This window comes from Miniopterus natalensis, chromosome 11 (genome assembly GCF_054644295.1).
Source record: "Miniopterus natalensis isolate mMinNat1 chromosome 11, mMinNat1.hap1, whole genome shotgun sequence".
In the NCBI taxonomy this organism is placed as follows: Eukaryota; Metazoa; Chordata; class Mammalia; order Chiroptera; family Miniopteridae; genus Miniopterus; species Miniopterus natalensis.
Window position 1 is genome coordinate 16,726,198 of NC_142091.1, and position 20,133 is coordinate 16,746,330.

The 20,133-nt window shown below is 38.7% G+C and overlaps 1 protein-coding gene across 2 annotated transcripts; it reads left to right on the top strand.

The window, feature by feature from the left end:
• KBTBD3 (kelch repeat and BTB domain containing 3) lies at nucleotides 1-19,833 on the top strand. 2 transcript variants are annotated; one of them, XM_087822188.1, is made up of 4 exons: nucleotides 1-87; nucleotides 14,505-14,751; nucleotides 16,535-18,086; nucleotides 19,073-19,833. In XM_087822188.1, the coding sequence occupies exons 2-4, from the start codon at nucleotides 14,531-14,533 to the stop codon at nucleotides 19,082-19,084; spliced, it is 1,785 nt and encodes a 594-aa protein (XP_087678314.1). In that variant the 5' UTR covers nucleotides 1-87; nucleotides 14,505-14,530; the 3' UTR covers nucleotides 19,085-19,833. The 2 variants fall into 2 exon arrangements, with proteins under 2 accessions (XP_087678314.1, XP_087678313.1); XM_087822187.1 differs by having other exon boundaries at nucleotides 16,535-19,833.
• Nucleotides 19,834-20,133: the final 300 nt, after the last annotated feature.

Below are 20,133 nucleotides of genomic sequence, written 5' to 3' on the forward strand. Positions count from 1 at the left end.
GCTGACGGGACAGCGGCGCGAGCCAATCGCAGCCAGCCCTCCGAGCCACCGACACCTGGGTGGAGACTTCGGATGCTGCGGCTGCAGGTGGGTGATGTCGGGGGTCTGAGGCAGGAGTGGGGTGAAGGCGTCTCGCTCCAGGAGGCTGGGGTCGGCCCCGTAGACGCACAGAAGGGAGGATCCCCTTGGCTGCAGCTGCCTCGGCCGCCCCTTCGTGTTCGCGACCCGGAGAGGTTTCCGAGTCTGGGGAGGGACTGCGCGGTGCCCTCTGCAGTTGTGCTTGGCGGCGGCCCCCAGCCGCCTTCCTCCCCCCACCCTGCAGGCCCTTCGGTCGAACCCCTTCGCCCGGCTAGGACGCTCCCAGCCTCCAGCGGCGCAGTGGGGCCGGGGCTGCCCGCGACGCTGCCCTTTGTTCTCATCCCCGAGCGCCCGAAGTGCTGCTTTGCGATGGCCAAGCCTGGACCCAAGCCCCGGGGAGCGCGCCGAGGCTTCTGCTGTTGGGGCGCCGCAGGCAGCTCCTCGCTCTAAAGGCGGCAGAACCAGGTTTCAGCAGCTTCCCCAGCCCTCCGCAGTTACCCTGTGCGTTGGCTTAGTTATTTTTATGGGTGCCTCTGTTTCCACAGTGTTGCATGTAGACTGCGGGTGACTTTCATAGGAAAGCCCTAGTGATCGAAGCCCCGCCCGGGTTTGGGTCCAGGGAAAAGTTGATCTCTGCGGATGAATGTAAACGCCTAACTTGGTGGTTGATTAAATGCTACACACACTGTGGACCCAGGGTCTCTTCTTCCTTTGGCTGGCAAGGAATGTCAGTTAAAGGCCAGCGGTAGTATTAACACAGTTACCAGGGGATTATCTTCAAACTCTTTAACGTGGGTTCTGTTCTGTTTTCATCTATACTCGTTTCCGTTACCTGTATCTATACTTGTTTTCGTGATACCGTTAGCCCCCTTCAGTCCTTTGCAGGTAAAAGGGATTTTGAACACACACGTGCACAAATCTGCAGAGGGCTGTAAAATGAATTACTGGCTTGATATATCAGTGTAGCCAATGCTATAAAAGCCTGCATCAAGTGTTTTATGTAGGGTTTGCTTACCACCTGCAGAGAGTTTACAGTCTGGCAAAGCAGATAAAACATGTACAGAAAAAGCTACAATAGGAGAAAATGTAAAGATATGTAAAGTATAAGGCATTCTACGTACTAATACTCCTTTTAGTAGGGTGAAAGAGAGGACCTTGCCTATGCTGGGTTGAGATACGTGAAAGTGAAGTTACTATAGGCTGTTCTTTAAAGTTTTTGTGCATTAGGGAGTAGAAAATGGGATGATAGCTGGAGGGGAATAATAATAGGTCAAAGGATGTATTTTTGTTTGTTTAAAGATGGGAGATACAGAAGTTTGTACACTGATGGAAAATGTCCAGTAGAGTGAAAGAAATTGTTGATGTAGCAGAAAGAGTAGTGTGTGTGTGTTTACTACTCTAAAGTGTATTCCAGAGTGCAGGAACTTGTCTGTTTTGTTTTTGCTGTATGCCCAGTATCTGGAATAGTGCTTGCCACAATAATAGCTACTCTGTAAACTTTTTAAAAAATATATCTTTATTGATTTCAGAGAGAGGAAACGAAAGGGAGAGAGAGAAATAGAAACATCAATGATGAGTCATTAATTTGGCTGCCTCCTGCACGCCCCTGACTGGGGATCGAGCCCAAAACCTGGGCGCTTGCGCCCTGACCAGGAATCGAACCCCGATCACCTGGATCCTACGTCGATGCTCAACCACTGGGCCACACCGACCTGGCAACGACATATTTCTTAAATGAGTGTCTATTATTATCTATCTCCAGGGTTTTCTTTCAGGATGCTGATACCCATTCTCCACACTTTGATGCATGTGCACATAATGACAAATATGTCATGACTGCTAGCTAATCAAAAGTGATTTTAAGATACCTATCAATTTTAGATATGTTAAATGTGAAAAAATGTATCTTAAAATTAGTGAAATATAATACTGAATTTGCAGAATATTTGGCAGGGGAAAAATGCCTTACAGGTCTTTTACCAAGAATTAAAGTAATGTTACTGGCTAAGAATATGCTATTAACGATTTTAACCATTAATATTTCCATACTACTTGAGGATATTTAATATTCATGATATCATTTAAGCATTAAGCAGTACAGTGTAATTGGTGTGTCCACTTGGTAAATTGCAAGCCAAACCCTCAGAGAGCCTCAGTAGGAGCCACTAGTAACTGACAAGCCATTTAGGACCCTTACTAAACTTAAGAAATGAAAATGTCAGCTTTTTGGAATTGTCATTTAGAATATATATGAAAGGCTTTATCTTTTAACAACTTTATACAAGTGAATAGCTATGTATGGGATTTTTTTTAATTTTTTATTAGAGGAAGGTTGCAGGAGGAGAGAGACTGGGAGGGAGGGAGAGAGAAACATGGAAGTGAGAGAGAAACATTGATTGGCTGCTTCCTGTATGCGCCCTGTCCATGGATTGAACCTACAGTCTAGGTATATGCCCTGACTAGGAATGGAACTTGAAACCCTTTTTGGTGTAAGGGATGATGCTCCAACCAACTGAGTCACCTGACCAGGGCATGCCTTAGAAATCTTTATATTCTGCATTGAATATACAGATGGCTTTGGGTAATATGGACATTTTAACAGTATTAATTCTTCTGATCCATGAATATGGGCTATCTTTCCATTTATCTGTGTCATCTTTAACTTCTTTAATTAGTGTCTTACAGTTTTCAGTGTATAGATCTTTCACCTACTTGGTTAAATTTATTCCTATGTATTTTATTGATTTTGATGCTATTGTAATTGGGATTGTCTTCATTATTTTATTTTTAGATAATTTGTTGTTAGTACTACTAATTTTCGTGTGTTAATTTTGTATCCTGTCACTTTACTGAGTTCATTTATTAGTTCTAACACTTTTTTGGTGGAGTCTTTAGGCTTTTCTATGTATAAAATCATGTCATCTGCAAAAAAAGAAAATGTCACTTCTTCCTTTCTAATCCTGATGCCTTTTCTTTGTTTTTCTTGCCTGATTACTCTGGTTAGAATGTCCAGCACTACGTTGAATATTGGTGAGAGTGGACAACCTTATCTTGATCCTAATATTAGAGAAAAAGCCTTCAACTTGTCACAGTTGAATACCGTGTTAGCTATGGGCTTGTCATAGTTTGCTTCTATTATTATTGAGATACTTTCTTTTTATGTGCAATTTGTTTAGAATTTTTATGAATGGATGCTGAATTTTCAAATGCTTTTACTGGGTCTATTGGGTGATCATATGATTTTTATCTTTATAATTAATGTGATGAATCACATTTATTGATTTTTTTGTAAGTTGAACCATCCTTGCATCCCAGGGATGAATCATGGCATATAATCCTTTTATAATGTGCTGTTGGATTTGGCTTGCTTATATTTTGCTTGTAATTTTTGCATCTATATTTATTAGGGACATTGGCGTATAGTGTTATTTTTATGTAGTGGCCTTATCTAGCTTTGGTATCACGGTAATGATGACCTTGTAAAATTGATTTATAGATGTTCCTTCCTCTTCAGTGTTTTGGAAATGTTTGAGAAGGATTGGCCTTAGTTCTTTTTTAAATGTTTGGTAAATTTTACCCATCAACCCTTCTGCTCCTGGATTTTTCTTTGTTGGAAGGTTTTTGATTACTCATTCAATCTCATAGTAATTGGTCTATTTTTCTATTTCTTCATGAGTCAGAGTTGGGAGGTTGTTTCTAGGAATGTATCCAGTTCATCTAGGTAATCTGGTTTGATGGTGTATAATTGTTTATAGTAGTTTCTTATGATCCTTTGTATTTCTGTAGTATCAGTTATAATGTCTCCTCTTTCATTTATAATTTTATTTATTTGAGATCTTTCCATCCCTCCCTCTCTCTCTGGTTAGTCTGAGTAAAGATTTGTCATCTTTATCTTTTCAAAGAACCATGTCTTAGTTTTGTCAATGTTTTTATTGTTTTCCTATTTTCTATTTCATTAATTTCTGCTTTAATCTTTATTATTTCCTTACTTTTTCTAGTTCCTTGAGATGTAAAATTGTTTATTTGAGGTCTTTTTCTTGATTTATGCATTTATTGCTATAACTTTTCCTCTTAGAACTGCTTTCGCTTCATTCCATAAGTTTTGGTATGTTGTAATTTCATTTTCATGTGTCTCAAGATATTTTTTATTTCTTATTTAATTGCTTCTTTGATATACTAGTTGATCAAGAGTGTGTTGTTTAATTTCCATATATTTGCCAATTTTCTAGTTTTCCTCCTGTTATTGGTGTCTAGTTTCATATGATTGTGCCTGGAAAACAGAGTTGGTATGGTTTTAATCTTAAATTTGCTGAGACTTGGTTTGTGCCCTAACATATGTCTCCGTCCTAGGAAATGTTCTGTTTATGCTTCAGAAGAATCATTATTCTTCTCTTGTTGGACAGAATGTTCTGTAAACATCTGTTAATTCTCTCTGGCCTATAATGTTCAAACCCTCTGTTTCCTTTTTACTTCTGTCTGGATGATCTATCCATTGTTGAAAGTGGGGTATTAAAATCCCCAATTATTACTGTATTGCTGTTTACACCTCCTGTTAGTTCTGTTAGTATTTGCCTTATATGTTTTGGTTCTCTGATATTGGGTGCATAAATATTTACAACTTTTATATCTTCTTGATGGATTAACCCCATTATCATTATATAATGACCTTCTTTGTCTCTTTAGACCATTTTTAGCTTAAAATCTATTTTATCTGTTTTTAAGTACAGCTACCCATGCTTTCTTTTGGTTACCATTTGCTTAAAATATCTTTCCTACTTTACTCTCAATCTGTGTGTCTTTATAGCCAAAGTGAATCTCGTGTTGGCAGCTTATCGTTGGATTTTTTTTATCCATTCAGCCGTTATGTCTTTTGATTGGAGATTTTAATCCATTTACATTTAAAGTAATTAATGGTAGGTAAAATCTTGCTATATCCATGGTGTTAATTGTGTTCTGACAGTTTTGTAGATCCTTTGTTCCCCGTTTTTTTATCTGTCTGTCTTTATGATTTGATGACTTTTTGATGACTATTTTTAGACTCCTATATTACAATATTTTGTGTAATTACTACAGGTTTTTCCGTATTAGTTATGAAGAGGCTTACATAAAATATCTTACAACACCCTTTAAGCTGATAATTTTGATAACATATATAAACTGGACATTTTTGCTCCCCCCTTTATATTTTAGGTTAGTGATGTTTCAGTTTATATAAATTTTATATTGTGTATCCAGTAACATTTTATTGTATTTATGGTTATTTTTAATATGTTTGTTTTTTAAGTTTTAAACTAGAGTTGTCATTGAATTGTGTACCACCATTACAGTATTAGAGAATCTGACTTTGACTGTGTATTTACCCTTACCAGTTAGTGTTACACTTAACATTCAGATGTTTTCAAGATTTTAGTATCCTATTTCTGCTTGAAGAACTTTCTTTAGTATTTTTTGTAAGGCAGGTATAGGTGTCATGAACTTCCTCAGCTTTTGTTTTTTTAGGGAAAGTCTTTATTTCTCATTTTTTTCTGAAAGACAGCCTTGCCAGGTATAGTATTCTTAGCTGATAATTTTTTCCTTTCAATATTTTAAATATATCACCTGTCTCTACTGGCCTGCAAAGTTTCTGCCCATAGTCTTATAGGGAGGAGAGGGGGTCGTGTCCTGTTGTATGTGATGTGTTGTTGTTCTGCTGCTTTCAATATCATTCTGTCTTTGACTTTTGACAATGTCATTATAATGTCTCTGTGTAGCTCTTTTTGGATTAAAATTCTTTGGGATCCTTTGGGCCTCATGACTCTGGATGTCCATTTCTCTCCCCAGGTTTGGAAAGTCTGCAGCCATTATTACTTTAAAAATACTTCCTGTCCCTTCCTCATTCTCTTCCTTCTGGCATTCTCTTTCCATGGTGTCCCATGAGTCCCACAGGCTTTCTTTACTCTTTTTCATTCTTTATTTTTCTTTCTGCTCCTTCTAGTACACTGATTCTTTCTTCTGCTTGATTGAGTTTGATGTTTAAGCTCTCCAATGAATTCTTCAGGCCAGTCATTGTGTATTTCAACTTTAAAATTTCTGGGTGCTTTTTTGTGTTGTTCTTGTTAATCCTCACCAGAAGATATTTTTTCCATTGATTTTTAGAGAGAGTAGAAGAAGAGTAGATTTTTAGAGAGAAGAGAGGGAGGGGAGAGAGAGAAAGAGAGAGAGAGAAAGAAATCAATGTGAGAGAGACACATTGATTTCTTGCCTCCCAGGGCTGGGGTTGAACCTGCAACAGAGGTACGTGCTCTTGACCAGAATCAAACCCATGACCCTTTGGTGCATGGGCTGACACTCTAACCATTGAAGAGCCACACTGGCCAGGGCCCAAAGTATTTTTTAATGGTTTTTAGTTCTTAAATTCAGTAAATTTCTGTAAGAGAATTATTCTGAATTCTTTGCAGACAGTTCATAAATCTCCATTTCTTTAGAGTTAGTGACTGGAGCTTTATCACTTTGCTTGGTGGTGTCATGTTGGCTGGGCTCTCTGCTCTAGTGCTATTGTAACTGGAGCTGTAGGTTGAGCTATGCAGCTTCTGGGGTATTCTAGTTAGGCTTCCTGGTTTGGTAGGCCTGGAGGCTGTATTCAGCCCTGGGCAGGCAGGGCTTCGAATCTGCTTCCCACGCCTGGATGGGTCTGTGTAACAGACTCCACAGCTGATATGGCTTGCTGGCTGGGAACTTGAATAAGACAAAACTGCACCAAGCTCCCTGGCCATATGGGGTCACCAGCTGGGCCTTGCAGATGGGCAGTATCACTAGCCAGCTGCTCTGCTTAAGTACTGTTGGACTAGTTTTCTAGGTGCTCTGGCCAGGTTTCTTGGTGGGGTGGGATTTGGGGCTACACTCAGCAGTAGACAGGGCTAAGAATTAGCTTCCCTGACTGAATGGGCAGCATAACTGGCTCTGAAGCCAGCAAGGCTCATTGTTTGGGGTCTTGAATCAGGCAAAACTGTGCATGAAGTTTCCTTGCCAGATGCGATCACTGTCTTGTGTTCAGATTTTTAAGAAACTGTCGAGTAATTTCCAATAGCAATATATGAGTGACCCAGTGTCTCTAGATCCTCTTAAGCATTTAGTGTTATCACTATTTTTTATATTAGCCGTTCTAATAGATGTGTAGTGATATTTCGTTGTGGTCTTAATTTTGCATTTCTGTAATGACTAATGATATTGAACATCTTTTCATGTGCATATTTGCCATCTTTATATTCTCGCTGATGAAATATTTCTTCACCCCTTTTGCCTATTTTTAAAGTGGATTGTCGTGTGTGTGTGTGTGTGTGTGTGTGTGTGTGTGTGTGTGTGTGTGTTTTACTGGTGAGTTTTAGGAGTTTTTTATGTATTCTAAGTATGAATCCTTTATCAGATTTTGTTTACAGATAGTTTCTTCCAGCCCATAGCTTCTCTTTTCATCCTCTTAACGGTGTGCTTCACAGAGGGAGAGTTCTAAGCTTTGATAAAATGTAATTTATCAACTTTTCCCCTGTATTTTATGGATTGTGCTTTTAATGTCATATCTAAGAACTCATTGACTAATCTCTGATTACAGATTTTTCTCCTATATTTTCTTCTAAAACATTATAGTTTTACATTTAAGTCTATGATTCATTTTTGAGTTAATTATTATTTTTTTACCTGTGAACATCCATTTGCTTCAACATTATTTGTTAAATGGGTATCTTTATTTCATTGAATTGCTTTTGGGCTTTGGTTAAAAATCAGTTGGCTTTATTTGAATAGGGCTACTTCTTAGTTATATGTTCTGTTCCACTGATCAGTGTGATCCACCAGTCTCACACAGTCTTGATTGCTATAGTTATATTAGTCTTGAAATCAGGTAGACTAATTCTTCCCACATTATTATTATTTTTCAAAATTGTGTTAGCTATTCTAGTTCCCTTGCCATTCTATATAAGTTTTAAAATAATCTTATCTATCTCAAAAAAATCTTGCTGGGATTTTGATATGAATTATATTAAACCTCTATACTGCTATGGAGAGAAATGGAATCTTTACTATGGTGATTTTTCTAATTTATGAACATGGCTTATTGCTCCATTTATTTAGGTTTCTTTGATTTTTTTTTTGGTCAGTATATTGTACAAGTTTTCAACGTACAAGAGAGGAATACATTTTGTTAGATTTATACATAAGTATGTCTCTCTTTTTTATCTAAGTGGTATTGCATTTTTAATTTTGGTTTCCATATGTTCATGGCTAGTTTATAGAAAAACCATTTTTTTTATTTAATGTTAATTTTCTATCCTAGGTATTGCTGAACTAGTTAGTTTTATGAATTTTTTGGTAGAGTACTTGGGATTATCTACGTAGACAGTTGTGATCAGTAAATAGAGACATTTTGTTTCTTCCTTTCTAATGTATATACTTTTTTATAGAATTTTCTTGCCTTGGAGTGTTGACTAAACTTCTAATACTGTAATAAATAGCAGTGGTAAGAGTGGACGTCCTTACCATTTTCCTCATCTTAGAGCAAAAGCATTTGGTCTCTTACCATTTAGTATAATGTTAACTATAGCTTTTTTATAAATGTCCTTTATCAAGTTAAGGAAGTTCTCTGTTCCTTGTTTGCTGAGAGTTTTTCTCATGAATAGTTGTTAGGCTTTTAAATGCTTTTATGGTCGTGCACCAAAGTATGACGTCTCAGTCAACAATGGACCACATATATGACAGTAGCATACCATATAGCCTAGGTGTGTAGTAGGCTATACCATCTTAGATTTATGTAAGTACGCGCTACATACCTGTTTTCTTTTAATTAATGCTTGCATAGTCTGTCTTTTTCTGGCCTTTTACTTTCAGCCTACTTACGTAATTCTATTTGAAGTGAGTTGCTTGCAGGAACTATAAAGTTGGGTCTTTTTAAAAAATCTCTCTCTTTTAATTGGTGTATGTAAAGCATTTACACTTACTGATTTACATGTATTGGAATTATTGATGCGTTAGTACTTAAGTCTGCCATTTGGTTGCTTGTTTTCTGTTTAATCTCTGTTTTTAATTCCTTTTATTTTTTTCTGTTTTCCGATGGGTTCGATGAACCATTTCTAGAATTCCATTTTGATTCAGCTATAGTGACTATGCATGTATCATTTTATATAGACTTTTTAGTAGTTCTAGGTATTAAATCGTCCACATAAAATATATAATGTGTGTGTGTATATAACATATTTTATGACAATACTAGTGTAAACATTTTACCAGTTTGAGTATAGTGTAGAAATTTTATGCTCTTTTACTTCCCTTTACTCTCTCTTATATCCCCATTATATAGTTGTTTTAAATAATTTCTTTATATACATTGATATGCACATTAGGCAGTGCTATGATTTTTGCTTCAATCATCAAGCGTAATTTAGAAAAAGCAAGAAGAGATACAAAGTGTTGTATTTAACCATATTATTGCTCTTACTCTATTTTTTTCTTTCCTTCTTGTTATTACAAGTTTCTTTTTATTGTTAAACTACTGGTTAGAGAACTTTCTTATCCACCTTTTTAGAGTAGGTGTGCTCATGAGAAATTCTCTTATTTTCCCCTCATCTCGGAATGTCTTGATTTCTCTTACATTCCCAAAGGATATTTTTGATGGATATAGAATTCTGGATTGACAATTCTTATCTCTCAGCACTAGAAAATATTATTCCACTTCCTCCGGCGTCCATATTTTTTCATGATAAATTCAGTCATTCAAATTGATTTTCTCTTATAGATGAAGTGTTTCTCTCTCACTATGTACAAGATTTTTTTTTTGTCTTTAGTTTTTAGAAGTTTGTGATCTTCCGTAGCATAGATTTCTTTAGATTTATGTTGTTTGGGCTTCACTCAGGTTCTTGAATCTGTAGGTTTATGTCTTTTGCTAAATTTTGGACATTTTCAGTCATTATTTCTTTAAGTCGTTTTTTAGTCCCAATCTCTTTTTCCTTTCCTTACGGTACTTTGATGATATGAGTGTTAGTTGTGTTTTTTTTTATTATAGTCCCGTAGGTTCTTCAGGTTGTTCATTTGTTTTTCAATCTGATTTTTCAGTTTTCAGTCTGTTTTTTTCATTGTGTTACACAATGTTTAGATTGTGTGGTTTCTGTTATTTTCTCTTCAAGCTCATTGATTCTCCTCCCCTCCCTATTATATTTTGTTCTTGCATTTGCTCTAAAATTTTCATTTGCTTCTTTATATTTTCTTCTTCTTTACTGAGATTTTATATTTTTTCATTTGCCTCATGTTTATAATTGCTCATTGAAGCATTTCTGTGATGACTATTTTAAAATTCTTGGCAGCCCTGGCCAGCCTGGCCAAGTAGTTAGAGCATCGGCCTGCACACCAGAGGGTCATGGGTTCAATTCCGGTCAAGGGCACATACCTCAGTTGCAGGCTCTATCCCCGGCCCCCTGTTAGGGCTCATATGGGAGGCAACCAGTCAGTGTGTCTCTCTCACACTGATGTTTCTCTCTCTCTCTCCCTTCCACTCTCTCTGAAAAGCAATGGAAAAAATATCCTCAGGTGAGGATTAAAAAAAAAAATTTTAATTCTTGGCAGATAATTCTAACATCTGTATCATTTCAGTGTTGGTATCTGTTCATTATTTTTTCTCATTCAATTTGATATATTTCTGGTTCTTGAATATATAGAATATTATGTTTTAAGACTCTAGACTTTATTTAAACTTTGCATGTTAGCAGGTTTTTCTGCGACTGCTCTCTTCACTTAAGGTCCCCACCTCATTACTTCCAGGTCGAGGTAGAAGTTCAGATTATCTGCCTCACCTTTGTTGACTCCTGTGATAGGAGAGACTCCTTTTTACTACTGGATAGAGTTGGGAGTTCAGGCTCCCCTCTCTGCATCCTCTGATACCACTGTGGCTGGGAGAAGAAGGGGCACCTTGCTACTGCTCCTCATGTGGTCGCCACTGACATTCTGGGAAGGTGGCTTGCTGCTGCTGAGTGATAGTGAAATTCTTGACTCTACACTATGCCTTTGACTCGACTCCAGCAAGGAAGGGAGGAATGCCATGTTAATGCCAGGTGGGAGGAGAAGTTCAGGCTCCCCATGTGCCACATGATCTTGACTTACGGTGAGGGGGAGTTGATTGATGGACACTGTTATCACTCTGTAGATATTAATGTCCTGGCTGTCTACTCAACCTTCTCTGATATTACTGTAGTGGGAGGATGGGAAGAGAGTTGCGGCACCTCATTACACCTTGGCAAGGTAGAATTCTAGGCTCTCCATTCCATTTTTGCTGACTTGGGTGGGCGTAGAGACCGAATCTCCCAACCAGTTCTGTGGTTCTCTGAGGCAGGCCATGGAGAGAAAACTCTACATTGCTGTAACACATTAATGCTCCAGCCCATTGCTAGTCTTGAGAAATAGACCAGGTCTAACACCCTGGTTGTTAGGGGTGGAAATATTAATCATGCTCTGTTAACTGTGATTGTTCTGTTCTGAGTTAGAGAAAGCACATTATAACCTGGCTGAGAGTTGTACGCCCCAGGACATTCAGAATGTGAGCCATTCTTCTTAACTGCCTGTCATGGAAAGATTAACAACCTTGTTGCTGAAACAAAGGGTCCCGCAGGTGCCCCTCCCTTTTGCAACCCCCAGCCCCCATTTCCTGTAATACCCATTCTTATTCCCTTTGCCCACTTCCCCATGTAATCTTTGTCCCCAATGTAAGCAGTTGGCTTATTTTGGGGGGGGGGGAGTAGAGCGGATTTTATGTTGATGAATATACTGTTCTCCCATATTGCTGGCATTATTAGAATAAATGTTCATATACAATTCAGCCTCGTCTCTGCTTAATTGGCTCAAGTAGTGACTGGCAGCCTGGACCCATTGTGTCCGGCTTCAGGTTTAGTACTGTCCCCAAGCCTCTCATCTTTTTCCTTCCATGACAGCCACTCTCATTCTTAACACAGTGTATGCGGGAAACGTATTTATACCTTTTACGTTGACTGGTAGTAGAGCGTGCGATAAAAACTACCCGCAAACAATTTAATATGTCTCCCTACTTACAGCTACTCAGAATAATGCTTACAAAATTATTGCAGGTAACTTATTTTTCCAGTAATTCTGCCAGTTACATCCTAGTATGCATGCACACAAACGTACTCACACATACACACACATCACATATAGACACTCCTATATGGGTATACTGTTGTTAATATAGTACATCACCTATCCAGTGGGGCTTTCTGTATTCATGCTATAAAATACAGTAGGCACTAGACACATGTATTAGTTGGGGGCTCTCCAGAGAAACAAACTAATTGGAGGGAGGGAGGGATAGATAGAAAGATGACAGATGATAGATAGATGATAGATAGATAGATGATAGATAGATGGATAGATGATAGATAGATAGATAGATGATAGATAGATAGATAGATAGATAGATAGATAGATAGATAGATAGATGATAGATAGATAGGTAGGTAGGTAGGTAGGTAGGTAGATAGATAGATAGATAGATAGATAGATAGATAGATAGATGATAGATAGATGATAGATAATAAAGAGAGAGGAAGGAAGGAAAGAAGGAAGGAAGGAAGGAAGGAAGGAAGGAAGGAAGGAAGGAAGGAAGGAAGGAAGGAAGGAAGGAAGGAAGGAAGGAAGGTTGGTTTACTATAAGAAAGAAAGAAAGGTTGATTTACTATAAGGAGTTTGCATGTTTGTGGAGAAGTCCCAAGGTCTGCAGTCAGCAAGCTGGAGCCCCGGGAGAGCTGGTAGTAAAGTTGGTCTCAGTCTTCGTTCAAAGGTGGGAGAAGCCTGGTATCCCAACTCAAAAACAGGTAGAGAGAAAGAACTTTTTCTTATTCAGCCTGTTGTTTTCTTCAGGCCTTCAGTGGATTGGGTGAGTCCCCTTCATGTTAAGGAAGACAATCTGCTTTACTCAGTCTACTGATTAAAATGTTAATCTCATCCCGAAATACCCTCTTGGACACTCCTACAAAAGTTAGGCAAATAGCATATAGATCCTCTGTGGCGCAGTGAAGTTGACACATAAAAGTAACCCTCACACTATATATGGCTACTGATCACTTGAAATATGTCTAGAGCAACTAAGAAACTAATTTTTAAATTTTATTTGGGTAAATTAAATTTAAATAGCTATACAGGGTTCATGGTTACTGTCCGCAGCAGTAAATTGTCTCCGTCCTAGGATAGAGCTTTGATCGATGCTGTAGGACAATTCAGACTACTTCTCCAGTGTCTGGTTTCCACCTAGGCTTGGAACACCCCCTCTGGGCGAACCAGCTACCATGTAAGAAGTCCATGTACCATGAGATTGCTGCATGTGAGGAAATATAAGCCACATGGAGTCACTGAGGGAGAGAGAGGTCCCATGTGTTGTAGCAATCCGTATGAAGCATCGGAAATGTGAATAAAGAAACCATATTGGACCTCTGACCCAGTCAGGCCTTCAGATGACTTCAGCCAGAGCTGCCATCTAATGCTAACCACACGAAAACCCCCTAGCAAGAAGCTTCAGCTAATCCCACAGAACCATAAGAGATTATAAATTGTTATCTTAAGCCACTAAATTTTGGGGCGATTTACAAAGCAAGATAGCCAACACAGAAATATCTTAAGAAATCAAGGTTCTCTATTTCTCTGGCTCTTCTAGTTCCTCTCTTCTTTTCCTTCCTGTTTCCCACTTCCTTGCTTTTGGTGGTGTAAACTTTCATGCTTAGAACTGAATTTGCAGTTTGGGAAAGGCACAGTCACCTGGCCTTCAACTATCTGGGATTTCTGATCTCACGTTTAAAAGGCCTTTAAAATAAAGTTGTTTGCTGTTTCTTTCTGCTTTCAAATAGGCCAAAGTGGACCAATGCTTGCCTTTTTAAAGGCCATAAATAGTTAATACAATTTAACACTCCCACCGCCCCCCCACCCCAGTCAGTTGTCTTTTAAAAGCATGACCCCCAAAGGCATATTGTTCTGCTTCAAATTCAATATTTTAACATCTGCTTCGTTACCAAAAGACAATGAATGGGCAGGAACAGGGATGTATTGGGTATATACCCAAATGATAACTGCTATATAAATAATAGTTCTTCTATATAACAAGATTAGTAGTGTAGTGAGATCCTATAGAAGCTATTTACACAATTTATAAATTGTGCTACTTAACACATTTATGTAGTCTTGAACTTTATTCCATAATAATATACTTTGTATTCCAGTGAGCACAATCTTTATAAAAATTTAAAAGGAATTTATTTTTAAGTGTCATGGGAAACAAATATTTAGAACAAGGTTTACTATCTTATGATTGTTCTCAGTGAACACTTTTTGTAATTGATAAACAAAGAGGGCAAAGTTTGATGTGAAAATTGTATTAGGACTCGACTTCAGTGATTTTCTTTTCATTTCAGTCCTAAGAACAAGATAGAAATCAGCTATGGATAACTCATATGATTTCAGTGAACGCAGCGCATGTAATGGAATTCCATCGGAGAAGATAAACAACTTCCTTGTGTCAGAAGATCATGGACAGAAAATCTTAAGTGTACTGCAGAATTTTAGAGAACAAGATGTCTTTTATGATTTCAAAATAATCATGAAAGATGAAGTGATCCCATGTCATCGTTGTGTGTTAGCAGCATGCAGTGACTTTTTCAGGTACTTTACCTTGTTTATGTCTCAGATTTTATGATATGGATAATTAAGTTATTTTTTTTAACTCTACTCAATTTTCCACCCACAGGAACATGCAACAGTAATTTTTAATTATTAAAAAGAGCTAATTAGAACCTAGATTAACTAATGATTTTTGAGTGTGAAAATTTAGGACTGTCTTTTGTGAAGTTTTATGGAACATTAGTCCCTTAAAGTGTTCAAGGGAAAAATTGTTTTCATCGGGGGTCATTTTATTTAGGGGATCCTTGCACTGTATCCCTTAGAAAAAGAAGAAAGGACAGATTGATCCAAAATGGAAGCAAAGTTGAAAGAAAACGAAAAGTCTGACAGGAAAACACATTTCAGTCGTCTGTTGTATCAGTGGATTATTCAGAGGAGACGGACCTGAACCCAGAGGATTTCAAGATTTCTCCTCTCTGGCAGAGACGTTTCTATACTAGGGAAAAGTACCTCCAGAGCATTTTTGGAGAGCACCCAGCTCGTTTCCATTCTAGGCAACCCTCTGAATATAAGTGGGTTCCCCATGTAGATCATCTTACGAAGTGTCCTAGTCACGACACTGTAAGAACCCACTGTTTACATTGGGTTTTTGATCCTGCAAGGTTAAGAGTCAGACTCGTGACCCGCCCTGTGAGGCCTCTCTGTGGCATCCTGGTCTTCAGCCCTCCTAGTCATACTGCAGTAAAAAGTCCTCGTTGCAATCTTTTGCATTATGTTCAATTTTGGAAGCTATTTTTATTTGCAATAAACAGGGTTTAAATCTCTAATAAACAAACTTAAAAAAACAGAGGAAGATTTAAGATAAAAATACAGCTTTTATTAGCTGTTTGCTGACTCCACTGGATGTTTTCATCTATTTTTTTCATGTTTTCTCTCAGGTAACTTCAGTTATTCTTCATACCTCACTGGAGCCCTAACTGCTTTTATACACTGTCACTCTCAGGTTTCATGTTCCTTCCAGGTTTCCTTCCAGGTGGTTCTTTGCGCTCCCTTCTCCTCATGTCACCTCTTTCTCAGAGGAAGCGATGTAGTATAATGGTGAAGGGCTTGGCCTCTTAATACACACGCCCTAAATCTAAATCCCAGCTCCACCACTTATTAGATATGTGACCGTAGGTGTGGGACACTGTTATTTAGTTTTATGAAATTATGTTCCCTCTTTCCTGAAGTGCTGTATGAAATGTTTCGTTTTAGATGTATGTTCGTCTAACTTGGTGGATGTCCTCACACAGACAGATGCATTGGGGACATCTGATATCTCACTGCATTACACCTTTCACAGGCCTCCCTGCTGCCAAATTGAAAACTCATTTGAAAGAGACTTTTAAATACTAAACACAAAAGCCTTATAGATCTTAAGCAGTTTAAGTTATCACCCGCAGAGCTGATACTGAGTAACCCATAAATAAATAAATTCAGCCAGTGGAGAGATTTTACCCTGATTTTATGAATAATATATAAGAACATCAAATCAGTGTACAAAATTTGAGTCTTTTTATAGCCTCCTTTGAATTAGTTGCTATACCCCAGGTATAACAGATATATTTTGCAACATGGGAGTTGTGTAATACATATGTTTTACAGATAAATAGTATCGGATATAACCATTCTAGATATTTAAATAATTTATTAGAATGCCTTGAAATACATTTTATAAATATCTTTTAAATCAACTTCAGGGTAAAGGAAACCTCTTTAAGGCAGTGTTGAAAATTATCGCGGACTGGGATGCTCCTGTTTACTCCTCTGTTCCTTTTTTTTGCAGGGCCATGTTCGAAGTCAACATGAAAGAGAGAGACGGTGGGAGTGTTACTATTACTAACTTGTCTTCCAAAGCAGTGAAAGCGTTTCTCGATTACGCCTATACTGGAAAAACAAAGATAACAGACGACAACGTGGAAATGTTCTTCCAGCTGTCGTCCTTCCTTCAGGTCTCCTTCCTATCCAAAGCTTGCAGCGACTTTTTAATAAAGAGTATTAATGTTGCCAATTGTTTGCAGCTACTGTCCCTCTCGGATAGCTACGGCTCCGCCCGTCTGTTTGATCACGCCTTGTCCTTCGCACAGCGTCACTTCTCCTTGCTGCTGAAGTCCAGCGACTTCCTGGAGATGAGCTTGGGAGTGCTGCAGAAGTGCCTGGGGTCGGACGAACTGGATGTTCCCGAAGAAGAAACCGTGCTGCAGGCCGCCCTCGCCTGGACCAAGCATGACCTGGAGGCGAGGCGGGAGCACCTGCCGCGCCTGCTGCGCCAGGTGCGGCTGCACCAGCTGCCCGAGGCGGCGCTGCGCGGCTGCCTGCTGCGCGAGGAGGGCCTGCTGCAGGCCGCCGGCTGCCTGGGCGCCCTGGCCGACGCGGTGGGGCGCGTGCGGGGCGCCGGCGGCCTCTTCCCCGACGCCCGCCCGGCCACCACCGAGAAATACATCTTCGTCCACAAAACGGAGGAAAACGGAGACCACCAGCACACGTTTTGCTACAACATCAAAGCCGACTCGTGGAAGGTCCTGCCGCAGTCGCGCCTGCGGGACCTGCCGGGCTCTAGCCTGGTGAGCTACGGAGAGAAGCTGTTCCTGACGGGCGGCTGCAAGGGGCCGTGCTGCAGAACCGTGCGGCTGCACATCGCCGGGGCCCACCACGACGCCACCGACCAGGCCTGGTGCTACTGCCCCGCCCGGAACGACTTCTGCCCCGCCGCGGCCATGAAGACGCCGAGAACCATGCACGCGTCCGTCATGGCCCTCCACAGGCTGTTTGTCATCGGAGGAAAGACCACAGGATCTCAGGCCATTAAAAGTCTCTTAGATGTTGAGTCTTACAACCCTCTCTCCAAAGAATGGGTGTCCGTCAGCCCGCTACCCAGGGGCATCTACTACCCCGAAGCGAGCGCGTGCCAAAGTGTGATTTATGTGCTGGGGTCGGAGGTGGAGATCACCGATGCCTTCAACCCATCCCTTGATTGCTTTTTTAAATACGACGCCAAAACTGATCAGTGGTCTGAGTTAGTAGCAGAGTTTGGGCAATTTTTTCATGCCACACTAATTAAAGCTGTGCCGGTCAACTGTACGCTGTATATATGTGACCTTTCTACCTATAAGGTGTACAGTTTTTGTCCAGATACTTGTGTGTGGAAGGGCGAGGGGTCTTTTGAATGCGCAGGCTTTAATGCGGGTGCGGTTGGAATTGAAGATAAAATCTACATATTGGGTGGTGATTATGCACCCGATGAGATCACAGACGAGGTGCAGGTCTACCACAGCAGCAGGTCAGAGTGGGAGGAAGTGTCACCGATGCCAAGAGCCTTAACCGAATTCTACTGCCAGGTGATTCAGTTTAATAAATATAGGGACCCGTGGTTTTCTAATTTCTAAAAGCAGTGTGTGCTCAGTTGTTGTAAAACTATGTAGGTTCTAGAAACCTACGGTAAATTTGTTAACAGTAACAGTTGGTGAAAAAGGTCTTTACACCTTAAGTAAATTAAAATGTACCTTCTGTTAGAGAATTACTATGAATGTACACTATGTAAGAATTAGCAGTTTCCATAAACTTACGATACAAAATACATTTTACCAAAAAATACTAAATATAATGTAATCTTGGGGAATCCAGAATACTTAGTATTTTCATATGTAAATAAAACTCATAGGCTTTAATGTTTTAATTTTTAAAGTGCTTTATCCATGATAAACTAGTAAAAGCAAATCAAAGTCCACAGATTTGTACTAAGTAGATGGGAGAAATCTCTTTAGGAAATAAAAATGAATTGTGTGCACTCTATATTATATGAAGTGAAATTATAAATTAGGAAGGTGAGAATCCTACCTGGTTACTACAGGTATAAGAGTTGTTGAATTCCTTTCCTTTCTGATCATGGTTAGCTTCTCTTAAATACTGTTTTTCTTTCACCATTATTTTGGTCAGAAATTTTTCTAAAACGCCATGTGTTTCCCCAGCCTTCTAAACTGCACACTAAACATGGTTTAACTTTTTTAAATAATTCAACTACTTTTATGATTCAGCTCCTCATTAAGAGCATAATGTACCATGTGATACTTTCATAATGCTACCAGCAGTTACTGAAATGCTTTTAAAATTGCTGTTGCTATTAGTACTCAGCGGTAGTTGGCTTCGATGTCTAGCAATATCATATCTCCCTTATTTTCTGGTTCAAGCTCAGTAAATTAACATTCTTGATTTAATCATTAGTTCTAAGTTACACTGACCTGAGTTTATCTTAACATGTAACCCATTTGAAGTTCTTGGATTCTTGAATGGAAATACTAAAATACTTTTTCTCTATCATTGCCAGGTTCCAACATAATTGAGGATATAGAAAATCTGAGCTCTAGACAAGTGGATCATTATTTTTTCATTTCTTGAACTATTAAATGTTCAAATTTGTGTTGCAATTAGGAATTTCAGCATTTAAATTAGCGCCATATCAGTTTCCTATGATGGTATGTACCAACTGTAAATCACCGTGTTGGTTTACTACTTTAGTAAATTATTCATAGTGAATTATTTTCTAAGTTTAAAACAAATGACTGGGCTTTTGGTATTGATAGTAGTATTCACAACCAACCTCTGTTTAGACGTTTAGCCACCTTTAACTCAAACAAGGGAAGAATTAATCATCTAGTTCTAAGCTAGGATGATTCTGCTTTGCAGAAAGATATGTTTCTTTAATCAGTTTAAAAGACATAAGCACTTTAGCTTTTAAGACCCCCTATTTATAGCTCAGGTAATGTGCAGAGCAGATTTCTCTGGAATCAAATGTAGCTTCCCACACTCTGTAGTAAATGTTAATCTGATGTAAACATACATATTCTTTAGAAGTATGTTCCAAAGTGGAAATATACCTAAGTGAAGGTTCTTTTATTTTACCATGTAAATGTATGCAGTCATAAGTTTCAAATATATTTTTCAAAATAAAATAGGATATTAGACCATATTATCATGTAATTTCAAAATCAGGGAATGTCTCTAGTCAGTTGCATAAAAAGTATTCTGTAGAATTGGTGGCCTTCCTCCCTGCCTACCTTATTTGGTCCTGCCCTTTCCTCTTCTTATCTATCTATCATCTATCTATCTATCTATCTATCTATCTATCTATCATCTATCTATCTATCTATCTATCTATCTATCTATCTATCTATCTATCATCTATCTATCATCTATCTATCTATCATCTATCTATCTATCTATCTATCTATCTATCTATCTATCTATCTATCTATCTATCTATCTATCTATCATCTATCTATCTCTGTCTCTATCTCTGGCATGTGTGTGTGTGTGGCTTTGAAAACAAATTAAGACCATAACAGTGGGTGACCTATGCATATGTGGACTTACTGAACTGTTTAAGCA